Source organism: Toxotes jaculatrix, chromosome 11 (genome assembly GCF_017976425.1).
Source record: "Toxotes jaculatrix isolate fToxJac2 chromosome 11, fToxJac2.pri, whole genome shotgun sequence".
NCBI lineage: Eukaryota > Metazoa > Chordata > Actinopteri > Toxotidae > Toxotes > Toxotes jaculatrix.
The window spans coordinates 3,941,206-3,958,238 of record NC_054404.1 but is presented as its reverse complement, the minus strand read 5'-3'; the positions used below and the strand labels follow the sequence as shown (position 1 = coordinate 3,958,238).

The 17,033-nt window shown below is 40.1% G+C and overlaps 1 protein-coding gene across 1 annotated transcript; it reads left to right on the top strand.

The window, feature by feature from the left end:
• Positions 1-13,154: 13,154 nt before the first annotated feature.
• ciao2b (cytosolic iron-sulfur assembly component 2B) lies at positions 13,155-15,144 on the top strand. Its single transcript, XM_041049936.1, has 5 exons — positions 13,155-13,410; positions 13,832-13,911; positions 14,093-14,218; positions 14,385-14,430; positions 14,668-15,144. The coding sequence occupies exons 1-5, from the start codon at positions 13,284-13,286 to the stop codon at positions 14,766-14,768; spliced, it is 480 nt and encodes a 159-aa protein (XP_040905870.1). The 5' UTR covers positions 13,155-13,283; the 3' UTR covers positions 14,769-15,144.
• Positions 15,145-17,033: the final 1,889 nt, after the last annotated feature.

The window sequence follows — 17,033 nt, the reverse complement described above, 5'->3', positions numbered from 1 at the left end:
GTCTTCAGAGTGTTAACTTCAGAGAGGGAATGAAAGATAAAAATCATGCAAAAGCTCTGAAACATTTCCAGAACAAGAGCTAACCCAACCTAACCCAGATGCTTTCAAAGCATCTGGGATAGTAGGCAACAAAAGGAGGCAGCTGTAAAAACCTACAAAACAGGGAATTATTATTAGAGAGCGCGCTGGATGCTATGCTTTATTTAGCCTGCAAATATGGCAGCTCAAACAGAAATGACAATCCCAACATTGTCATTTCTATGGTCTGCTGGGTTTGCTTTCTGGATGGATGGAGCCCAGTATCAGAAAGATAGACTGCCAACACCAACAACAAAAATGCAGGATCGCTGCCTATTCACAGGTGGTTCAAATGAGACTGAATTCATATTCACTGACCATGTTTCACACAGCTCACACAGAGAAACAACGAATCATTCATTTCCCCACAATCTGTCACGTGACCTCCGTGACATTTCCGAGTAAATGTCATTTTAGTGAGAAATACCCACTCAGAGGAAGGTGAGAAGAAAATGATCGAGCCATTTATTAAATTTAAGCTCTTTCAGAGCAGACAATAGCTGAGATGAGAGAATATAAACTCTCGGGGTCACGGGGTTGATACTGTCGATGGCAAAGGTCAGCTGTACGACAGAGGAGTGAGGGTGACTGAGTTGAGACAGAGCTGGATCACATATCAGAGCAAAATCCACTGGAAATTTTCTTTATATTTTCCTCCCATTATCTTAATCGTAGATGGACTGTGAGTGGAAACTCAGGTTTAACTTTTCACTTCACTGACCAGCATTTTGACCTATATTGAATAAACTACAAACCCTTTTTAACTGCAGTGGTCAGGAACCTGACCCGATCGGTCATTTTCTTCTAGTTCCCCATATGCAAGGACCACAAGCGACACAGTGGGCTGATGAACAGAGAATCATCCTCTTCTAGTCTCATTTTTCTCAGAGATTCCTGAAATAAATGCAAGTTTTGCAAAATTTCGTCGCTATAAGCCTACTGTCACATTTTTCAGCTCTACAGTCTGGTCTCCACGATGTCTGTCTCTGTAACGAAATGTGAACATTTGCTATGTAAAAAGCATGCTTGCAGAATGGTTGAGTTTAGCCATTTGCTCATACTAAACACCCCAGTCTTTGTCTGTTTAATCCAAAACAACTTTTATTGCTGCTGCCTGAGACGTGCAACACATCACTTCTTGTGCGCAAAATATTTTCTAGGAAAATCTCAAATAGCACAGCTAATGTAAATGAAAAAGTCTGAGATGATTACTTTAACATTCTCATTATCTTCTCTGCGCCGTGGGACTCCCAGCTGCCGAACAGCCTGAAAGTAAAGGGAGACAGAGCTGAAGAGTGAGGTGCACACACAGCAAACCCTCCCTGTAAACACAGGTGGAATAAATAAAACAAAATGTCCGGCCCTTTGTTCTAATAGAGTCCATAAATAGGACAAAAGAGTCCATAAATACAGAACACCGCTCTGTGAAGCAGAACAGCTTCCCAGGGGTTTTATTCAGCTGGTGCTGTGCTCGTCTTCCTCTCAGTCCTGTTTCAGCCTGGTTTGACTTGCCTCCCATTATTGGCCGGAGAAAGGCCGCTCAGCTCTTAAAGCCTGCAGTCACTCAGGCCTATCTTAATAGAGATCTCCCTCTTAGACTGAACAATCTATTGAATCTCATCACTTCAGCAGTGAAGGCCGACTGAAAACAAAAGATGGCTCAGCATTAATACCTGTAGTGTGAGGGGGGGCGGCATGTGGCGTTGGCCACGCACGCAAAAGAGATTCAGTTTCATGGAAATAACTTTGAAGAAAGAACAGTTACTTAAATTAACTTGACTGAACACTGAGTGAAGTTAAACACAAACATCTAACCTTAATACATTTTTATGTAGTATCGAGCTCTGAAAAGTGCCCAGCATCTGAAGGCAGGTTTACCCTTTCTTTGATTCACTGGTCAGATATTTATTCGATCTATGTAAATCAGCAAACTTTGCTAACTTTAGACTGTATTTTTTTTTTTTATTTTGGTTCTTTATTTAATACTGATGCAAAAATATTCTGTCTAATAAAAGCCACTTTCACTTTAATATAACTTTATTATTATTATATTAAATGTTGAAGATCAGAATATCTTTACTGTGATGTGACTGCAGTCTGTCACTGATGGCTGATTCTTAGGTGATAATCACAGCTGTAAGATCTTTAAGCTTTTTCCCTTCACTTGACTGCAGTAAATACCTGTAGTCGTTAATGGATCCAGAAGCGTGAGCTACTCGACTACTAGTTTTTAACAGCAAAGGATTGCAGCACAAACTCCAATGATCACTATCCATAGAACGCTGATGTGATACTTTATTGATCCCATAGTCAAGTGAAGTTCTGCTCATTTGAAATGCCGGCAGGCTCTAAATTGACTGGAAATCCAAAGACCAGTGTATAAACTGGAGCTTTCCCCCCCCCTATTTTCCTACTATCTGTGATCCTTTGAAATTTTTTGCTTTTACTCTGAGGAAATGCCTGATATTTTTTATTTTGGAGCCACAGTCTTCAGCTGCCTTTAGAGAAATAGGAAAGTAATGCATCAGGAGGAGGTGATTTTGCTCTAAAACTCTGCACGCTGCCCTGTTCCCTCTTTCCTCAGCCTCTCCTTTACCAGGCATCAGGGCACTAAACTCTGGAACCCCTCATAGATCACAGCGCGACATCAGTGCTAGCCTTAAAAACAGCTTCCTCTTAGCAGCATCTCATTTCAGAGTAAAATAGGTCAGCGCTCAGCAGGAAGTTACCATCGCCCTGGAAAACTGGAGGGCCACAACAAAAGTGCTTACATAGATAGATAGATAGAGAGACAGACAGAGAGAGAGAGAGTTTTATGATGGTCTTAGCTCTTTGCCATCTATCATCATTTTCTCTGCCTTTATTTAAACACCCATCGCTGCAGACTTAATTCAACGGTCAGTCGGTTTCTGCTCCAGAGCCAAATATGAATTCGACTGGGAGCAGCAGACAGGCCTGGACTGACAGAACATAATTGCAGTAAAAGGTCAACAGAGACCGAGTCAGCTCTAATGACAGGATCGGAAATGTTGGCCGAGCCCAAGAGTGTTAGCCGCTGGCAGAGACAGAGACACAGCTGCTGGTCATTACCAAGCTGTTTAAACCAGATCGTTTACACTTCACAACCTGTTTGTTTCACAGCAGATGAACTTATGTTAAGATACTGATTCTATATACTGCATATAGGCTGATCATTTTTGGTGCTGCAGGGTCATGAATCTGCGCTGCACTACTGTGTTTCCTCGCGTTCCTGTTGATGAGGTCCGAGTTTCTGTTGGTGTTGCTCTCTTCTTCAGCTGTGTCCCAGTTCCATACTACTTTCTTATGGTATCCAGTATAAATACAGAATATACAAAACAACTCTATTATTGAAGTATTGAATATAGAAAATCCATGAACAATTATGGGCAAACATAAGGTTTATTTGTACAAATGGAACGACCAGAGGCCCTCCTGATCTTTTAATAGATGCTAGCTCATCTACAGTACATCAGTTACGTCAAGCTGCGTCCCAGTTTCTTGAGTGTTTTGACCAAGAGTTTGTTTTTCACCAAGTCATTTTATAATTAGGTCAAATAAAGTATTGGAGAAAATGAATTTCAAAGGTGCCATTTGTGATGTTTTAATTCTTTGCAGCTGATATTTGCTCCAATGTTCCCATTGAGCAATCACTCCATTGTGTGTATAGATTTCACACCTTCACTGTACTGTATTTTGGGACCACAGTGAATGGCAACAGCAAAATTTCAAAACAAAAAACGGATTCAGGGTTCATACTGACTCTGAGTGAATTTAATTTACAATGTGAGTGTGTTACATACTCAAAACCTGCTCAGAATTAATACTGTGACGCAGCTTTCATCCGATGAACCGTGGTGGATATCACTGCTCATGCTAACTATCCAGCTCTTCTTTGTTGTGACTGCTGCTGCCAGGAAATGTAAAATGCATCAACTCAGGATTTTTCTCTGTGAAGACAAACAGCTTGGGGGTTTGAAACAGTATTTGTGTGGGTGAGTGTAGGTGGAGTCCCTGCTGTGTTCACATGATCACATGATCAGAACACGCTGATGATTACTAGTTTAATGACAGCTGAGAATGAGCCATAAAACAAGCTTTTAACATCAAGGAAAGATGAGACAGAGACACTATAGCTTTGGGCTGTGAAGATGTAGCACCAGGAGGTCCACCTTCTCACACGCACAAACATGCAGCAACCATGTAGCATCAATGTTTTATCTGCCAAGGGTGTTGTTTTCTCTTGTTGAAATCCACCTCAGCTGGAAGCTTCAAAACAAAAAAAAAGTGATGCTGTGTCTCGGTGTAAGACTTCCCATAATAAATTCATTTGAACAAAGCTTGAGCGCGCTTGTATTTCTTTATATAATAAGACAAACAAGGCAGTTCAGCAGCATATTGGTCGAGTAACCTTAAAACAGAAGTTCAGCATTTCATTCCAAAGATGTCTGCTCCTAACTGAGATATAAAACAAACCACTGGAAAAACCTCTAAAAAGCGCGAGTTGACCAGTTGCTGCCCGCAGGCTTATATTTAACAGACAGACATGAGAGTGGCATCAATCTTCTCATCCAACTCTCAGTTTGTGACACTGCAGCATCGAACCACCTCTGCCTTTGCCTCTGGTAGTCACAGAATGTACATCCACAAGAAGTCAGTTGTTGTTTTGTTGTTTTCTCTTGTTTTTCTCGTGAGGACAGTCTCAGGATTTCAGACAAACTGGTCCCGCAAAGTGCACCATCAGAGTAACCATGCTAAAGCTAAACTTTGGATGGCTCTGGAGACAGTAATAACAGGCTATGATCTGCTCTATTGATGGAGCAGTCGGAGGGCAGAGGAGTGGTCGGAGTCATCAATAACAAAAAAAAAAATCATTGGTCATTGGTCACCCCATCGTTTGATTTTCAAATCATGTCGGGTTGATAATTTTTCAAACAAATACAGTACGAGGTCGCCATTAAACCAATGGGTCATTTAGGATGACAACCATCCAATGTGGATTTAAACACAAGTTTGATTTTGGTGTTGACACATTTGGCGAGCTTAACGTGTTTATTTCTGTATCTCTGTGTAATGCTGAATCAATATGAAACCATTTCTTTCTTTCTTTCTTTCTTTCTTTCTTTCCACACCCCCATGTGTCACAGTCTGCGCCGGCTCTACCACAAAGTTCTTAAGATCTTTTAACACTGAGCTGTGCCTCTGAAACGCTCTCTCTGCCTGTGTGCTCCTCTGTCATCTCTCCACAAACAGCAGGTACATTCATCATAGGCTTTCTTACATAAATTTGATTGAAAGAGAGAAAAACAACCAGCACCCTCATATCAAGCTGTCGTGAGGTTCACTGGCTGGCTGCTGAATAAGCGGGCGTGTCTGTCTGGTCGCCTGTCAGCCTGTTTTTCTAATCTACCTCCGTTGTTTCTCAGTTTTCAGGGAATAAACAGACCTCTAGCAACACTTTCCCCAGTCAGAACATGGTCTTCAGTCTTTTTTTTTTATAAAACTTTCTAACTTTTCTACAAAAATAAACATGAAAGAGGATATCTGCCAGGTGCTATGATCACATAACAATTCTACAAGTAGTGTCTTTTAAGCCTGAATGTTTGCTGGAATCAGGGTTTGAACCAGGGTCCTCACAATTCATTGTGTCTCTTTCACCACCAGGTAGTCTGTTTTTTTCATATTTCACTCATGGTGGGAGATCTGACAGGAGGTGACTGTTCAAAGGTTCTAAAGCTATGGCTTTCAAAAGATAATTCCTCAGAGCCGTGGTTGTTTAAAGAAGTCTTTTTTTAAAGAGGTTTTACAATATAAAACTACCCCAAACGCCCAACTGGGAGAAATCAAAAGAGCAGCCAAAGCAAAAGGCTCTGAAATGTTGCTGCATGGAGAATACAAGACATCAAAAGGTCTCCATTTTGCAATCTTCCAAAAGCAGATATTTTCTGTTTTGTGAATCCCACACACAAGAGCAATCGAGATATTTAGTGGTCAATCTGAGAAAACACAAGGGAACAGAGCAGCGGAGGAAAGTTAGAGCATCGATCTATCTCCCCAACGTTTGAAATATTTCCACCAAAAAATAAAAAATAAAACCAACTCATCCTCTTGTTCTTTCCAGCATGAATCTGGGCATTAACTGTTACAGCTATGTCTGGAAATTCATGACCTCCAAGGGTTCAGCCCACACCGAACTTCAAAACTGTGATCACACTAAGCTTTGCAGATCGTGTTGGGAATTTAATGAGCTAGGATGTGGACTAGGTTGGGCAGACCACCAAGCTTTGCTCTCCTCTCTGGCTCTATCCTTTATTCCAAGCATTTCACAAGCAGGATATTGTTGAGGTTGTTCTTTTGAACCTCTTTAAATTTCCCTTGAATCAAAACTGAGGTTCTTTCTCTTTTTGCATTTTGAACTTTTTAAACTCATGTTTAAATGTGAAAAATAAAGTTTTGAGTTATCAACACTACTATCCCAAAAGATGTAAAGCCTGTATTGGAAAAGAGAATATGCAAACTTTGTAACGTTACGCACCATGTTTTGTCAAATTGTCAGATTTTCCTTCATCAAGTATTTTTACTTGATGCTGCTTTTTACTTCCACTCCACTACAGTTAAGAGGGAAATATTATCTTTATTATTCCATGGATTAAACAGGACTGCAGCTAATGAATGTTTTCATCAGATGTTTAACTACAGATCAATTAAGTGATTGTTTAGTCCGTAAAATGCAAAATATAATAGTGAGAAAAGTCAATCAGTTTCAGTCAAGTTAACATCTTAAAATGTCCTTGTCATTCCACATTCAATTTGTCGTTACTTATCTGCAATTAATTAATTAATGAAGCAAGTAACTACTTGTTAGATTAAATTACCCCACAATATATACAGCAGCTATAATTTAAGACTCTGAAAAAGTCCATTCTGCATAATGTGTACTTTCACTTTTGATATTTTGTACATATAAATGATAAATGATCTGATTCTGTTTCTTTCACTTAATATTAGAAATATGATGTTGCATATTGTTATAGTGTGCCAATATTTTTTATGTTATTATATTGCTACTGTATGTACTGTGTTAACATGGTCTCACAGTAAGTTATGGTGATAAATGTGAATTTGGCATTAAAATATAAATACCTAAAGTATTTATTCACAAACCTTCTCACAGCTTAGTCTCCCAAGAGACAAGATAGGAGAACAGCACATGATGTTGTCATGGGGCTGAATGAGCTGTGTGTGTGTGTGTGTGTGTGTCTGTGCATATGTGCATGCGTGATTGATGGACAATGCTGCCAGTGCTGGAGTGCAGAGATCTGTGGCAATAAATTATTACATGTTGCTATCAGGGAGCTGTCATGTTGCTCACCACTTTGTGAAGGTTCATTTCCCCTCAGCGTCACCCACAAGCCAACAAATAGCCAGGAAACACTGCTCTCCAGATAGGAACTCATACGTGGAGATAGCCTGGGGCCAGAGTCTGTGTGACTGTCATTAAATAAACTGGGAGTGAAGCTGTGAGAAGGGAGACCACCAATCAGCTGGAAGACCTGTATTAGAGCAACCATGTGTTGGTAAATGTCAAGCTCAATACCACCCCTGGAGATAAATGACACCGAAAGATCCACAAGATGCTTGTCATGGTCAGGAAATGAAGTTAGCAAAGATTTTCAAATTCGACTACAATCTGTGGACAGCTACAGGTCTGCTCAAGGGAAAAAAAATAAGTTGAAGATGTCTCAGTTATACAGATCTGTGACAGAGAGCATGCTCACCATCTCAGTAACAGTGAGAGATGTCAGCAGTGTGTACACTTCAGAGAACGGCAGTCCAGGAAATGTACTTTACATGCACATATTGTGTTTTTCTGCCTACACGCCAGCTTGGCTTCAGGTTTCCAGGACACTTAAAGAAATTCACAATCATGTTTCTGGACACTGCAGAGCTGAACTAAATGTAAAAATCCCACTGTTTGCAACCCTGTCACCTAAAACTTCAGTTTATATACAGATAAACTGTGACAGCAATTTTGATCACTAGCTGGATTACGTTTGGAGCAACAAGTCTTCATAGTCCAAGTCCTTCTGAAGTCTTTTCTGTATTTCTTTAAAGCTGATTTCTTTACTCTTTGAACTCAAGCTGATTCTCTCAGTGTCTGAACTGAAGTCGGTCTCATCAGCTCTGTTGACATTCAGCTCTGCGAGGAGCAGAGCGAGTGATGACAACCTCAACCACTATGTGAGATAACAAATGCCTAAATGAGCAACCTGTTTCATGTTTTCCTCTCTCTCTCTCTCTCCCTCTGTTACTCTCTGTGTTTCCCTGCAGACTCTGCTGCTCCTCTCCTGAAGAAAAAATGATGACATTATTAATTAACACTCACTCCGGGAGGAAACCCCATCCCACTGCAGAGTCCCGTAAAACCCACACTGGAAAGCTGAGCTCACATCACTAAAAACACCACGTGAAAAAAACAGCCATGTCATGGAGTTTTCTCTCTGAGCAAAGTGGAGCCTGGATGAAGCTAAAAAGAGGCACTCAAAACGCTGGAGCTAGAGTGAAAAACTGGAGAGCTAATTTTGCCTTTGAAACAATTCATCTGACTGAGGTTAGTCAGAGTAAAACCAGGTCATCTGTACCGACATTACAAATGTGAGAACAGTGTTTAAAGCCTCCGCAACAGCTTCACACATGGCCTGTTCCGTGTATCATTTAGAATATATTGACTAAATTGTTTTGTTTCTTTGAGCAAACCTTCCAACAACACATTTAAATCAGTCTCACATGATGCCACACCAGCTGACAAACAGATCTCCTCTGGCTAAAGTGTTTGCAAGAGTAAATCATCCTTTGCTGTCTCTTCTTGGTTGTTGCAGTTTTTTTTTCTGCGCACGAAAACGAAACAATGAAGAAACTCCTCAAAACACAGAGATTAGAAATTTTTTCATGCGTTCCCCATCAAGAGGCAAACATGTGGCCTGACATTTCACTATGTGTTTTCAAGACTTCAGTAACTGAACAGGGCACAAAGCACAGTGTGGGCAAGACAGAGGAGCGTGACATGTAATGAAAAATTCCATTTGAATGGACTACATATAAATGGTTAAAATGCTTGGTGAATCACAAATGACAAGCAGCAGCTTTTTCTGTGAGTGAACACAGACCACGCTGGTTTATATTCAACATATTCTAAACTTGACTGTAATTGTTCAGCTGGTACTCCTGGCTGTAGCTTTGAAAAAAAAAAAAAAAAGTTTCCCTCTGTTTTGCATTTCCCAGCCATCTGTTTAACTTTGACCTCATGATGGTATATTTAATTCACTGAATCGTGAATGGTGCAGAGCATCTCACTTTCTGAGAAGCTCTCTGTGGATCCACAAACCTCTAACAAAATACAGTATGTATAATACATTCCATGTACTTCTCCACTGGCCAACAGCTATGTAGTTTAAAAAGCTGTGGTCCCTGTGGGCATAATTATAGACCCAGCAACAAATCTTAAACATTCTAAACCTGTCAGATTGAAATATCTGACTTTATGAATAATTGGTCAGCTGTCAGCTTGCAGGACTGTCACTACACAACACTGAAAAACAGTAAAGTTGCTGTCATGCTAAAATCAAGACAGTCATCTCCATATTGTAGCCTTGGAGCTATGCGGACACATGCAGGAATGTGTGTATGTGCAGTTTTTGTTTTTGTCGAGTTTCACTTGAGTTTCAGTCCAAATTTACAAAAAGCTTGAAAAGTCTCCTGAATGACCAACATGGATTCAAAGGACTTATTTTGCAATGGGTTAATGCATTTTAGGTTTTGAACTAGTCAGTATTTATATCCATGCAATCAGCTAACTTCCGTAGACAGGGTGTGCTCGAAACAATAGACTCTATCCTAGAGTCTGATCTTTGTGAATAAACCCTAAGGATGTTAATTCAAACTGTCACAACAGAATATTCTGCTGTAATTTTTCTATATTGCTGCCCTTTGCATGCTATTTATATTACAGGTTGTGTACTGGTTGTCAGCAGCTTTGCAGTCTCATTATACGCACATCAGGTGTTCTGCTCTGGGCCCATCAGCAGCAGTGTTCGTTGAAGATTAAGATCTGGTTCTATATAAATATGGGACCCACCCACTGTGTACTGAAACAATAAGAACAAACCAGAATTAATCACCTAATACACACAGAGCATGACAGCTGCAGGACAGGACAGTGGTGCCTACACATGTTGTCAGCCCCACTGATTTATCTGTATTAGGAATTTAAAAAAGACGGTTTTAAATGCAGAGAGGCTGAAGTAATTTCACTCTGACTGTTAAAAAGCCACGAACATTTGCCACAAATATTTTGACTTCAAGCAGGAAAATAGTAGGAATAGCAGGAAACTATTGGTTTTTCAACAGGATGAAATTTCATAGAATGAAAAGAAAACTCTTACTTGTCATTCTGGTTGTGCACAGCATTAATCAGAGATATTTAACTCTTGTGTTTGTGTCTCATTTCTGTTTTGTCAGCACATCTGGCTTCAAATTGATGAATTTTCATCTCAAAATAATAATATTCCCTGTATGTGGGTGAGATTATCACAAGAATAATGTCACATTAATGGTGTTACTAAATTATTATTAACTTATTTTTAACCAGTGTAATCCTTCAAGGAACCAAACAGAACCACACACCAACTGCACACAAAGGACTGAGTGTGATTAACAAAATGAGTAACTCTTAAAGAGAATGTTATTCTATTTCACAGAAGCCATTTTCATCAAACAGTTTGCCATTTTAAAGACGGCACTGTAACTATGTTAATGCAAATTTTCACAATTAAGTAAATAATTTGCCCTTTTCCTCTGCTGCTGCCCTCCTTCATGACATTTGTATTACAGGGTGTCATGTAGATGTCAGCAGTCAAATGCAGCCTCATTATGTGCACATTTTTTCAAAAGGTGAACATATCATGTCAAAATGAAGCTTCTCATATCGACCAGTCCCCTGCATTTCCACTTCAGCACCTCATTAAGATTCTGTCTTGATGAAATTAGCATCTCCGATGTGGCCATGGGCGCTTCTGGTGATGATCTCATCACTTCACAAGTGAGGAATGTAGACGAATGTAGTATTTTTTTATGCCAACAGGTATTTTTTCATCGAGGTTTTTTTTTTCCAATCAGTCTTTTCTGAAAGCTGAAATGTGACGCTTGAGTTTTCTGTTCATATTTTCAGCTAAAGTAGCATCTCCTACTGTGTCAGACAGTATAAGATGAGCTTTTTTGCTCTAATTTTAAACAAGATCATAACTACAACAACTGTGTGGGAGCTAGATGTGTTGAATGCCTCAATGATTCAGTCATAGAGACGGATTAATTAATTGTCTGTGGGGAAATACACTGAGAAAAAAGTGAGGTCATGTGTATCCAATCCACCTACCTATGTTCAGTTACCCTAATTTCATCATGATCCACTTTCCTCTGATCCATTACTCATACATCAAAAGCAGAGTCAATTTTCCTTTAGGGAACTGGTACAGTGGGAATGTGTTCAACAAAATTAGTTCAACGTTTTGTCTGTTTGGGATTGTTGCACAAATTGAGACAAACGATTGTTTTTTTTAACAAAGGACACTGAACATTTTCATCCCAAACTGCCATGACATTGAGGCAGCTAAATCAATCACAGCATGACCTTTATCTGTTATTATACACATGCATGACTTTGTACTACAAAGTCATACTTGTTGCCTCTGGAAAATAATTTTGCTCTTTGTCAGTGTATTTTCAGTGTTGCTGCTTAGGCCTAAAATAGGCAGCTTCTGCCATCTTGTGGACAAACAGAGAGTCACACCCAGCCAGTGAAGGGATATTTCAAGCCAAAGAACATACAAGTTCTTATAAGGAATCAAAAACTAATCTGAAATAAATTAAAACACACACATACACACACACACACACACACACACATGCATACATACAATCAAGATGGCAAAAAGCATAACCGGCATAACCGTATTACCGGCTTTCACCCAGCCGCTTACTGACGGAGGTAAAACAGTGAGAAATTTACTTAACGAAAACACTACAACACAGACTCCTTCGACGGTCGGTTAGTACAGTCTACATTACAACAAGCCATATTGTCACAAAAACCTATCGAACACTGGCAAACAAACACGGACACTGCAGCCCCTGTCAACAGCTGGAGGTCGCCGGAGGCCTCTGGGTGTAGCCGCCTAGCCCAGCCGATGCTTTAGCAAAGAGCTACAACCTTGTTACCAAACGGCTCCAAGACAAATATCGTTTGGTCTTCACCAGGGTGAGTGTTTGTTCTTATACTGGTTATGTATAAGCTAGCAGCTAGCAATATCAGCTATAATGTTAACAAACACATCTCACAGGGATACAAGGGGATTTATTTGTCAATTACAAAGAAACACTAATTTATGACATGACAGTGAAATAGCATTTGGACTACTGAATCAACGCCCCCTAAAACGCCAGGGCAGCCTAAAAAGTCCCAATGAATCCATATTAGACTACCGGCAACTTAATAATTATTACTATGTAAATGAGCATTAAGCTACAACCTAATGATATAAACACAGCCACAAAAACCAAGTTAGCTAGCTAACATACCTTTGACGAAGTGGTCACTGCAGACACGGGCATTAGCAGACTGCTCCTTCCGACCGCAGACGTAGGTTTAAGATCCACCATTTACCGCGTTGTTCTGTAAGTTATTTATATTTCTCACTTTTGTGGGTGACTACTTTTGGTACCATATGGTAGTTTTTTTTCTTCTTCTCTATTGGAACGATTTGAGCACCGGTAAACTACAAAAAAACACAGGCATTTTTCCACACGGTAGATTCTCAATGTGTCAGTCAGCTGGCGGCTGAAACACTTCCTGCCTTCCATTTGAATTTGGCGCCCTCGCGCCGCTGCGTCGTGACGTCACGTGAAACCCACCTATTGCTCACTTCTGGAGCCAGCCCCCAGCGGCAGCCGAGGAACTGCAGCTAGTTGAACGCGGAAGTGATCCTCACTGCTGAAACCTACGACTCCCTCCTTGCTTTATGGTCTCTGTCGCTTTCCGTTATTCCAGGAAGTGTTTGTGCATTGTGTTTAGTGCTGCGGGTTCAAACCTCCAGGTATTTACTGTTTAACGGGGACAGAAATAAAGTCTAAAAATGTCAGGGGGAACCCGTTTGGAAAACGCAAACCCTGTGATTTTCCAGCGGTCGGGAGAGAGGCTGCTGACGGCGTCGGAGGAGGATGAAGACGTGCACGACCCCATCGACGACAGAGAAATATTCGATATCCTGTCGTTAACTTCAGCTAGTTCTCCTCTGGTTTTACATCTGACGGACATATTTGTACTCGTTAAGCTGTTCTCTAGCTAATACGCTGACACAGACCACCTTAATATTTGACTAAGATTGCCGGCTGTTGCATCATGTCTAAGCTAACGCTGACGGTTACGTACAGAAAACAGTAAACCGTACTTTTTTGTTTAAATGTAAGAAGATGTTTTACACTGCGCAGGCATATCAGGCCAGTGAGTTTAAACTGCTCGATAAATATATTATCAGTTAACAGATACATTTTTCAGAATATTTTATTAAGTTTCAAGCTGTACACCTGTACGCATATTTTCACATGCTCAGACTTATAGTGCAGCAGACAGGAGGCAGGAGTTGTTTTTTCATGTAGTCTTCAATTCTTTAACTAAAGTTACATCTAATCAGATCCATCAATGACCCAGAGCATCCTCTGTCTCTGGAAGAACTCAATGTGGTGGAGCAAGTCAGAGTCAAGGTAGGTTCCTGTAATTGTGTGTTTTGGTGTTTTGTTTTTTCAGATCTTTTGCACTTTGATTTGATTTGCAAAAATGTCCTTCATCCATAACAAGTTAAGGAAATTTTATTGGAAATTGCAGAAGTAAATTCCACCCAGTATGTTTATTAAGTTCTTTTCTATCTGTTTCTCTTTTGCACAGGTTAATGATCCAGAGAGCACGGTGGGTGTTGAGTTCACACCCACCATCCCCCACTGCAGCATGGCAACTCTCATCGGTCTGTCAATCAAAGTCAAACTGCTGCGCTCCCTGCCAGACAGGTTCAAAGTATGTTTGTGTGTGTGTTGGCTATTAAGATGCACATTTAACACCAACTCCTTTCATGTGATACTTAGTTAATGGGAACAAAATGTTGTTCATAGGGCATTTCTGTGTCTGTGTTTTGTTTTTCAATTTTGGCCTGAATGCAGTGTGTTTTTCTGTTTCCACTCAGATTGATGTCCACATCACTCCCGGGACTCATGCCTCAGAGGAAGCAGGTAAAAAAAATATCTGCAGATATTAAATCATATTTTGCAGCCACTGTAATATTTATCACAGATATGTCCTGTTTGGTTTCCTGTTTATATCCTGGTCACTTTAAGCTGAGCTGTTAGCCATAGGGCTCAAATGATAATTGTCATGGTGCTCATTGTTGAATGTGAGGGACTATTTATGTTGTTGTTATGATGTTATGTGACTTGTTTCTTGTATGTTTTTTGTTGTTGTATATGCAGTGAACAAACAGCTGGCAGACAAAGAGAGAGTGGCAGCAGCTCTGGAGAACTCCTCACTTCTGGAGGTGGTCAACCAGTGTCTGTCCACCAGGAGCATCTGAGCAGCCAATCAGCTTTGCTTGTTGACTTCTTCTTTCAGCCTCTGAGTTTTGCAGCAGAATTCTCCTAAGCCTGAGTCTGCCAAGCTGTCTATTTATCCACCTGTCACCAGTCCTGATGTGAACACTGATGCAGCAAAAGAAAGTCAGGATCATATAGATCCATTTAGTTCTAGTGTTTCCTGGATACAGGTACAGGGAAGCAGCAGAGAAACTATTTGTGAAGTTTTGAGGTGTCCAGTTTGAAAAAGAGGAGACATTGTGCTGGTTAGGTTCTCCATACAGGTTAATGCTTGTTTTATATTGTGAAATTTATATACATGTAAATAATATCAATGCTTTTGAAATTTTATTAAAGGTTTACATATCAGTAATGAAATGAAGATTTTTGTGTTTTTTTCTTTTACTTAGTTATGTTTACTTAGACACTAATAATAATATCTAATCTTATTATTAGTATCTAATATTTAAAAACAAAATATGAGAGTTATCTTTGCACAGGCTCAGGGCTGTTTGAGTGAAATTGTGTTTTTCTCTGGGGATTTTAAATTATTTTAAATCTCTAAACAAAAGTATTAATAAGAATCATAATAACATCATTTGAATTTTTATATTTTACAAGGCTTGAGCCACAAATATCAAAGCAAACCAGAAGCACACTTTTACAATGTACTTTTAAGTCTGTCAAACTACTCTTGTCAATGTGAGAACACAACTGAAGTTAACAATAGGTTTAAATGATTATGCCTACTTTCAGATAAATGATGAACCATGTCTCAAAAACCATGTTTTACTCATCCAGCCAATGGTGTCATTTAACCCGTGTGCTGAAAATTACAATCATTTAGTCATGAAAATAAGCAGGATTGACTGTCATGAGCCATCTACACAGTAAAACAGTTTATGTTATGTCCACATTAGTCCACCAGGAGGCGCCCTTGTCTTATTACTGCAAACTCATAGGTCTTCAACTATGGAGGGCGATAATGTGAAGTTTCTGTCCATCAGATCTGAGGAGGCAATCTGGCATAGCAGAACAGAGAACAGCACAGAGTCGTCCAACATGTTTGTCCACCCACTCCCACCTCACTTAACTCACCGAACAACTATGTTTTCCTTCAAGTCCTCTTCCACCAGATAACTCACCAAGATCTTATCTGAAGGTTGAAGTTATATCAAGTTACACAGATATAAGGAGAGAGTATACATGATAATTGACTTACAGATGCCTAACAGTAGAACTGAAGACACTACATATATAATGGAGAAACTATTTTCCTGTAAATTGCTAAATAAATATAATCCAATGCCATTAAAAAAGAAAACTTAAAGCATGAAAAATGTGCTATAAACACACTGAAGTTAACCTATTGTGAAAGAATGCAAAGGCAAAAAAAAAGTAGTTGTGCAATCCCAGTCTTATCAGTCTCGACTAATGTGTTAAATGGTGCCAATCTTGCCAAAAAGCAGTGATTTAGTGACACTGACATAAAATACATTAATATGATCTGTAAAATAGCAAAAATAGAGCTTTTCAGAATATTGGCGACACTGATGAACATATTCAACGGACAGTATAATAATAATATAAACACCGCTGAGTGTCACATACTCACATACTTAATCTTTTACATTAGTAACACAGACACACGCAGATATTTGTTGGGATAAAGTAATTGTTGTTCCTCAGGCCAGACTAATGCAGATTTTTTTCCCCCCTCTTGTTCCACATCTGGAAACATTGCATCACTGCTAAAACCCCGGATAAGAGACCCAGCCGACACAGCTGCATTAGCTGAAGCCAGAGTCATAGATAAACAGAGTTTAGTCGACCCAAACTGTAATCAGAGGAGCAAGAGGCCAATTCAGGACAACAGAGTGACACTTCGAATTGTTATGTAGCCCAATGCCAAGCAAACACAAAATACAGACTGCTTATGTGTGCTCGCCCAGCAACCGTCTACCGAGGTATATTTAGCTTCTCACAATGGTGAGGAGGGTGGTGGGCGCAATAGTCCAGTGGTTAGCACTGCCGCCCCATAACAAAAGGGTTCCAGGTTCGAACCCCAGTCAGGGCATCTCTCTCATCTCATCCCGATAGGTTAATTGGCTACTGCGTCTACGCATGCGTGTTGTCTGCGACTGACTGGCGACCAGTCCCATAGTCAGCAGGACTCCAGTTCCCCGCGAACTGATCTGACGGATTACCCGGTAAGAGATTGGGCAGATTCGGCAACCAGGCCCATCGACCCGCGAGTACCCGGAGAT